The following is an 8,547-nucleotide window of genomic DNA, read 5'->3' as shown; positions in this document are numbered from 1 at the left end:
GAAGGCTAGTCCGTCTGGTTCGATCCCACAGAAGAGCTACTGTAGCACAAACTGCTGAAAAAGTTAATGTTGGCTATGACAGAAAGGTGTCAGAACACACAGTGCATCACAGCTTGCTGCGTATGGGACTGTGTAGCTGCAGACCAGTCTGAGTGCCCATGCTGACCCCTGTCCACCGCTGAAAGTGCCTACAATGGGCATGTGAGCATCAGAACTGGACCATGGAGCATGGAGCATCTGAGGTTAGCATTTTTCCACCTCAGAAATATTGCTAAGATTAGAAATATACTTTCGCTAAGTGATGCTGAAAAACTAGTCCATGCATTTATCACGTCCAGATTAGATTACTGTAATGCTTTACTATCTGGATGCTCGTCTAGATGCATAAATAAGCTTCAGATAGTTCAGAACGCAGCAGCGAGGGTCCTGACTAGGACTAGGAAGTATGAGCATATCACGCCAGTCTTATCTACATTACACTGGCTCCCAGTAAGATTCCGCATCGATTTTAAAACATTACTCCTAACCTATAAAGCATTAAACGGTCTCGCTCTGCAGTATTTAAGCGATATGCTAGTACCTTACGTTCCGCCGCGCCTACTTCGCTCAAAGGATGCAGGCTGTCTATCAGTACCACGCATTGCCAAAACCACGGCAGGGGGCAGAGCTTTCTCTTACCAAGCCCCAAAATTATGGAATAGTCTCCCAGTTAATGTACGTGAAGCAGACACGGTCTCAGTGTTTAAGTCGAGGTTGAAGACTTATTTATTTAACCTAGCATTTAGCGACTAGTGTTTTTATCAAAGGAGTAGATCTGGGGGACTCGTGGATGTTGAGTTTTATCTCCACACGGTGACTGTGAGTGTACCTAACCACTTTCCTTCTCCTTCTGCCGAGCTACACTCCTGAGCTGCCGGTGATCCAGACCTCCCCCCCTTCACTCTGGACCTGTCCACCGGCAATGCTTCATACTGCCACGAAAACGCTTCAGCTGTTTTCCATGGACTACACCAACACACATTGTGCTCACACACACGCACACTACAGTGTAAACCCATATGAGGATGGGTTCTCTGTTGAGCCTGGTTCCTCTCAAGGTTTCTTCCTATCACCATCTCAGGGAGTTTTTCCTTGCCACCGTCGCCCTGCTTGCTCATCAGAGACGGCACATACACACACTTCACTTTACTTTTGTTTGTGTAAAGCTGCTTTGAGACAATGACCTTTGTAAAAAGCGCTATACAAATAAAAATGAATTGAATTGAATTGGAAGAACGTGGCCTGGTCCGATGAATCACATTTTCTTTTACATCATGGCCGGGGGCATGTGCGTCACTGGGGAAGAGATGGCACAAGGATGCACTATGGGAAGAAGGCAAGCTGGTGGAGGAAGTGTGATGCTCTGAGCAATGTTCTGCTGGGAAACCTTGGGTCCTGGCATTCATGGCCTCTTTCAGCAGGATAATGTGCCCTGCCACACTGCAAAAATTGTTCAGGAATGATTTGAGGAACATGACAAAGAGTTCAAAGAGTTCAGATCTCAATCCGATCGAGCATCTGTGGGATGTGCTGGACAAACATGTCTGATCCATGGAGGCCCCACCTCGCAACTTACAGGATCTGCTGCTAACGTCTTGGTGCCAGATACCACAGCACACCTTCAGAGGTCTTGTGGAGTCCATGCCTTGATGTGTCAGAGTTGTTTTGGAGGCACAAAGGGGACCTACGCAATGTTAGGCAGCTGGTTTTAACGTTATGGCTAATGCTATGAGGTAAGTCAGAAATCTTTTATTTTTAGATTAATAATTTAATGGATTAAATAATTCTAACTTTTGAGATAGTATGACAAATTGAGATAATAAATCAGAACGTTGAAATAATGTCATAATTATACTTCAACTACTGCTACCATAAACGTGGCGGAAATAGACTTTCATGCGTACAGACAGCGTTGCAGTCACTTATCGCGAGATCACGTCCTGTCCCCGCCCACAACGCGAATAGCTGCGCCCTTTAAAACGTACGGAGCTCATTAGCGCTCCTTCCCACGTCTACCACGACAAGCCCGCCTCCCGTCTCAGGATTGGTGAGCAGGAACAGATCTTTTGTGGTATGATTGGTTGGTAATTTTACCCCCTTGATACTGTCCAATAGTAGGACATATTACTAGTTTAGGAGGAGGGGTTTGTCAGAATACGGGTGGGGGACGTGTTCATTGCTCCTTGTGTTGTGCGCAGCAGGGCTTGTGACCCGCCCCCGCGCATCGGAACAGGGTAGAATCGCTGCTAGCTACCGGCTCGGTGCTGCTGTCCATCGGGCTCTACGAAAGAAGCACCATTTCATTCCAGCCGCAATTAGCTCTGTCTGCTATATCACAACAGGTATGTATGCGTTTCATGTGTAATTGTGTTGTACTGGGCACAGCGGGTGTGGTGGTGGTGGAGAGATTAGGGGATTTCTCCCCATGCCCGGAGCTCAGCTCAGTGAGCGGCTGTAGAGAGGCGGCTGTAGTGGAGCTGCTGTAGTGGAGCTCGTGCACACAGGCCCCGCGCCTGCCTGAGCTGCTGACTCTCCATATGCTGTGTCACAACGGACCGAGCAGCGACACCGTCACCACCACACTTCAGTTATGATAATGCTGGCTTCACACTGGACTTTAGAGAGTGGACAACTGTATTTTGGAGTAATAATTTAGTGTAAGATTTGGAACCGAAACCACACTGTCACGTTAAAGCGACCGACAGCTCACGTCTTGAGACGTGCACTTTGCTAACAGGAGCTAGCCTCCTCTAGCTAGCTGCACGCGCACACTTTCATTCTGAATGCACACGCTGTGAACCACAGTACTGGCGCAATATATATATGTATATGTGTGTGTATATATATATAATACATGTATAAGAATGTATTACTGCGGCTGTAGGGGTGTGTGTCGTATCAAATGCGGTCTGATCTCTGGAACTCCCTTTTAGTGATCGCCTTGTTAAAGTCTAAACGAGGAAGTGACATTACTAGCCCTTTTCTTGAGATAGGCTCGGTCAGTGATTATGTGAGTAGGAGTTGATCGTGCCACTAGCCTTGTGTGTGTGTGTGTGTGTGTGTGTGTGAGAGAGAGAGAGAGAAGGTGTCTGTGATTTACTCGAATGTAAATCCCTGTCACGTGATCAGCCTTCCTCTGACGCTTCCTAATAGTTTCACACGGTTAAGTGTATAACCAAGTCGTCTGGAAATGAACTGTACATTCGTCAAGTTTGTCCTAGAGCAGAGCTTCTCAATCTTTTACAGCCAGGGATCCCTTTAACTGTAAAATATCAAGATATATCAAGAGACCCCCTCAATTATAAAGGTTTTTGTTCAACCAAATTCAACCACTGTATAAAAACTCTATAAATATTCAGTAATAAATATTATAACTTTGATAATGGTAGGTTTGGATACGTCTTTTCTTTTAAACACTCACTGACCCCCTGCCATGTGATGATTCCTGCATCACACCGTGGTCCTAGATTGTGTCAGGTTTTCTGTGTTATAAATAAACTCGGATTAGCTCACTAACTGTGATGTGTAGCTTTTAATAGCGTCTGCATGTTGTGCACTTCTCACAGTCTACATACTTGGGAAAAGTCTTGGGAGTGAAAGTCATGGCCATGTCTGTCCAGTTCTCTGAATAACAACATTACTATTGCTTGAATTGTCCATTGTGTTTAGTCAGGCCTGGCCATAAAGAATACATTACTTCATGCACTCTTCCTGTGAGTGTAAACTCCATCTAAAGGAAACTAGTGAGGTGTGTGTGTGTGTGTAGCTGTGTAGGTGGAGCTAAGGGCTGCCGCAAGTGTGTGTTCCTGTTTCTGATGTTTGCCTTCAGAGTAAATTGTGTAACATGTTACAAAACTATGCACAGGCTTTTATTAATTAATAGCCAGCAGTGGTGTGTCCAGGTTTTTAGACAGGAAGTAGCAAACACGAAGAGACCAAGGACGCACTAAAATGTGACACCATGTAATTATGTATAAAGTTGCATTTGCAGAATATCTGATTTGTTCCCTGAAGTGCACACATAATGTTTCTTTGTTGGCTTTACAGTTGCTCTGTAGGTCCTCTTCTGTGATTATTTAAATTAAAATGATTTCGATATTATTTATATCACCTCTCTGAAATGTGCTTTGCAGTTATAGTTGAGTGAAAAGGTATATTTCAAGTGCACCAATCTCAGCAAAACCCTTGCGAATAAGTAATAAAATATTCATTTATTCTCATGAGATAGAAAGATGGAGACTTTGATTTATTATTTTATTCACATGGGAAGTAAAGTTCATAAACCCCAACGCATCTGTATATGCCAGCTTGACCCCCATTCTGGCCTTGCTTTCTTTTGCCAAAGTGGGATTTTTTTTTTTAAATTATTTATTTATTTATTTATTTTTTTCATATTTAATCTCAGTTTGATAGGCTTCTTAAATAAAGCCTGTCCTTTTGGTTATACAGTGAAAGATCTGATGTGGAACAGTCCCAGAAGGGTTTTCCATGTCAGTGTTGTTGAAGGTGTCTACGTGTTTTACCAGACCAGGCAGGCCTTGCAAAGTGTCGGGATTCCAAGCAGCCAGTCAACCGAGATCATTGTTTTCCTGCCTCATTTCCATGCCACAGGCACCCTAACAGCATAGGTGCATCCTGCTCTCTGAAGCATCGCATGTAAATAAGGATTCTGCCATGTGCTTGGCAGTCCAAAGTTCAAGCAGCCACTTTGTTCCACACTACTGAGACTGTGTAACAGGGATTCAGAGTTCAGAGCAGAAAGTACGTGAGTACGGCATCACACCCATGTCTATAGAGATCACTGCACTTTGGACTGGAGGAAGTGTGCTCACTTTGGAGCTTGTATGATTATGTCATTCGAGTAGGTTAGTCAGGCTAATATATTACTGTAGGCTAAATATTATTATATACTGGAAGTATATAATAATATACTGTAAGTATATAATTTATCCATCAGCACATCCTGGTGGACTGTGCTAGTGGTGTGATGCGGCAATTACAAACCCGAAGTTGATTATTTTCCAATAATGGCACATCCTGAATTTTTTTTTTTTAAATTCCACAGCAATCTGTCAATGTCATGCTTTTTAACTGTTTATATTCCAATTTAATTTTGGAACGTCTGTGACAAAGTGGGTTGCTATCATCAGTTATGTTGTAGCAGTTATAAGCTGTCATTCCTTCACCAGCCTCACTTTCTCTCTCTACTAAAGTTAATGAGACAAAAAAGTAGTTTGTCTTGTTACAGAGAAATCTACAAGTGCAAAGTCCTCTGTCCTGAAAACTCTCTCATGGTGGAAAACTTACTGACCGTTACAAAGTGCTGACACTTGAGGCTCCTTCCATAAATCTTAAATAAACTCTAATCTCCTTACAGAAAATTGTCATGTCAATAAATTAATTTTTTTTTTGTTAAATGTCTTATTAGTCTTAGATTATGAAGATTGTCCACCATATAAGTCCGTGTGAATGGGTAGTTGACTTAGAAAACATATTAGAACCAGCACATTAATATAAACCTGAGATATGAATTACAGCCAGCACTACTGACTGAGTTGCTGTTATAAAAAATTAATCAACAGCTTTGGACCAGTCAGGTTCAAGAATCTAGCAGTGCTGTGGTATATGCTCTTTCATTCCACTTTTTTTTTTTTTTTTGGTATTTAACCAGTTTAGTTGGCTTTTTGATTCTTGGTGGTCTTGCAGCTACGTGTGGAATTTTCTTACATGAAAGAAAATTGATACTGGTTTAACACTACACTGTTGGAGAAGGTGATGTTTAAACAGGATAAAAAGAGCAGTAGAGTCATGCATGTGGTTAGTTCACCACCAGTGTCCTAACTAGAGGTTCTGCAATGGAAAATTATTCCTATTCCTATTATTAGGTTAATAACATTGTCCAGATTTCCTGCAGTGGGTATACTGGGTAGGCTACACAGGATGTGCTTTTCTAGCTCATCACTACACAATTACTAAACCAAAACATTTCAGTGGCATTGTTATTTTTGTCCTAAAGCCTTGTGTTACAGCTGTATAGAGAATAGTCATTTATTTTATTTTATTTTTTTTATTTAAAAGAGTTATTTTTTTAAGGATTCTTTCCATGTCCAGTGTTAAGTCTTTAGGGGTGAACACAGCATGGTACTGATAAGCTACACACACTGATAAATTAAACACATCTGTTTTTGTTTGCTTCTTAGGCAACCCTTTTGAAAGTGTTTATGACAGCCGTTATAGTGGGACTGCCAGATGGATCAACCTGTGGCAAAATTCTTTTGGATATTTCCTTAAAACATTCCATGGCAGAATCAGACTCTTAGTGGGGAAAAAAAGTTGGACTAATTCTTTGGTTTGTCCATGTGGAGGAGGAGCTCTTATGTAGAACATTGTGTTTTCCAGTCAGAGAGGTTTCCAAGTAAAACCCATTCAGGAAGCTAAGAATACTTATTTATCCAAAGAATGCTAAAGCATCATGCTGTCATTTTGATCCAGCAAAGCAGTGCTTTTTCTCTTTTTCATTTTTTCTTTTTCCATTTGAGTGCTGCTTTTTTAATCTTGGCCCAGTTTGAACTTTAAAGAGAAAAGTGTATAACTCGGTTTCAAGAGGGGTAACTTTTTAGATTGGTTTTCTTGAAGTTTAGCCAAAAATGTTAAAACAAGATGTTCACAAACTTTTGGGTGGCAGTCGCAATATAGGAAATAGTTGAAATAAAGCAGATGTTTAGCTCCTCTAAAAACCCTTGGTTGATAATGACAGATATTTACAACTGAGTTATTTCACAGATACCTGACAAGCGTGCTTTTGCTCTAATGAAGCAACAGAGCTCCTTTGAGTGTTTCAGTGTGGGACAGAATAGATGAACGCCACTATAACTGCTTTTCCACTGGACATGGCTTGACTTGGCAAATTAACCATGATTCTGCATTTTGTCACTATTTCCGGGCCACCTGTGCAGTAGTTGTGCTGAATGCCAAGCCAGGGCATACCAATGGAGCTAAAAATAGTGCAGATCACTGAGTGTGCAAATGCAGTCATTACTAAATCTTGCTGGAATTACTTTTCTTCTTCCAATGTTTAGTAGTCTTTCTCCTTTTTAAATGTACTTTTGGACATCACAGTTTAATGATGTACTATACTTTCAGATTTGTTTTTTTTTTTTTCCCCACATTTTCCCACAGTGATGTTTTCGTGTTGCTCTTTAGCCTGGTTTTCCATTTCTGTGATCCAAGCACAGTCTTCTGTTAGGTTGAATCCCAAATGTCTTCCTATGTGTTTGTGCACTACATAGGTTAAAACCTAATAGAACTGTACACTCTATGTAGTGCCCTTTGTGTAGAACACCATTTGAGATTGAGTCCTGATGTTTTTGTTGTATTTTAATGTTGTATGTTAAATTCTGACTGGCATTGTGTATTTTTATTAAAGATTAAAATATTGGCACACTTTGCTGGGTTGGGGAGCTCATGCTGCCATTAAGATGGGCACGATTTCTTAATATACCTTAATATGAGATATGCCTACTTTACATTTAAGGTCATTCTTAAAAATTTTGTGTAGTGTATTACTGCTCATGCCTATCATGTCACCATCTTCTAACTTCCACAGAATCTTCTTCTACTTTCACAAGTAGCATTATGTAATGGGAAACTGACACACATACTCTGTCATGATACGAATAGTCCTGGATTTGGATTTTTTTTTTGGTGAGCTGTACTTTTGTGTTTGCTTATTGGCTGCCTTTCTTTGGCTTTCCAGAATGGTGATCGACATGGCTGATTCACAGTACCTCCTCATCTTGGCCCCATCATTGGTCATCATCCTCATGTTCCTCTTCTTCTGGCTCTTCATGAAAGAGACCTCCTACGATGAAGTTCTGGCTCGCCAGAAACGAGATCTGAAGTTGCCACCAGTGAAGACGGATGCCCGCAAAAAGAGCGAGAAAAAAAAGAACAAGAAGAAGGAGATCAGTGGAAGCGGAGGTGGTGGGGGTAAAGGGGGTGAATCAGAGGAAGACCTACGAGAATTTGATCTGGTTGATGCCACCAGCTCGACCTCAAATGATGAGGTCCTTGAGGTGGTGCCTGTGCCAGTGCCTGTTTCTGTCCCTGTGCAGTCAGAACCACCAACAGGAGTGAGAGAGAGGAAGAAGAAAGAGAAGAAATCAAAAGCTGCTACTTCTGCTTCTGTGGCAGCAGCTGCTCCTCCTCCTGCTCCTGTCTCCACTGAGAAACCAGAAGTCAATGGTGCAAAGCCTGCTGTCCGTAAGGAGCAGCCCCTCCCCCTTACCAAACAGCCCAGCCCACCACAGGCGCAAGCTACACCTCCAGCTGCAGCTGAAACTACTGGCAAGAAGAAAGCTAAGAAACAGAAGAGTGAGACTGGTAAGCAGGTTTTACTCTGAGAGATGTAGAATTAAGTGCACTCATTTAGAGCAGATGGAGTGCACGTTTTAAGTCTATAATAGTATTATGGGATGCTAGAATAAGCCTCACCACCCATTTATTTGG

The 8,547-nt window shown here is 41.9% G+C and overlaps 1 protein-coding gene across 4 annotated transcripts in view; it reads left to right on the top strand.

Annotated features, from left to right (window-relative positions):
• The first annotated feature begins 2,222 nt into the window (after nucleotides 1–2,222).
• ktn1 (kinectin 1) overlaps nucleotides 2,223–8,547 on the top strand; it is a 30,406-nt gene continuing 24,081 nt past the window's right edge. For all 4 annotated transcript variants that reach the window (XM_026933721.3, XM_026933723.3, XM_026933722.3 and 1 more), the window contains exons 1-2: nucleotides 2,223–2,381; nucleotides 7,796–8,421. In XM_026933721.3, coding sequence (XP_026789522.3) covers nucleotides 7,797–8,421 — 625 coding nt within the window. In that variant the 5' untranslated portion in view covers nucleotides 2,223–2,381; nucleotide 7,796. The remainder of the gene's footprint in view (nucleotides 2,382–7,795; nucleotides 8,422–8,547) is intronic.

Source organism: Pangasianodon hypophthalmus, chromosome 10 (genome assembly GCF_027358585.1).
Source record: "Pangasianodon hypophthalmus isolate fPanHyp1 chromosome 10, fPanHyp1.pri, whole genome shotgun sequence".
Taxonomy (NCBI): Eukaryota; Metazoa; Chordata; class Actinopteri; order Siluriformes; family Pangasiidae; genus Pangasianodon; species Pangasianodon hypophthalmus.
The sequence above is the reverse complement of the archived record's forward strand: the minus strand, read 5'-3'. Positions and strand labels throughout refer to the sequence as shown.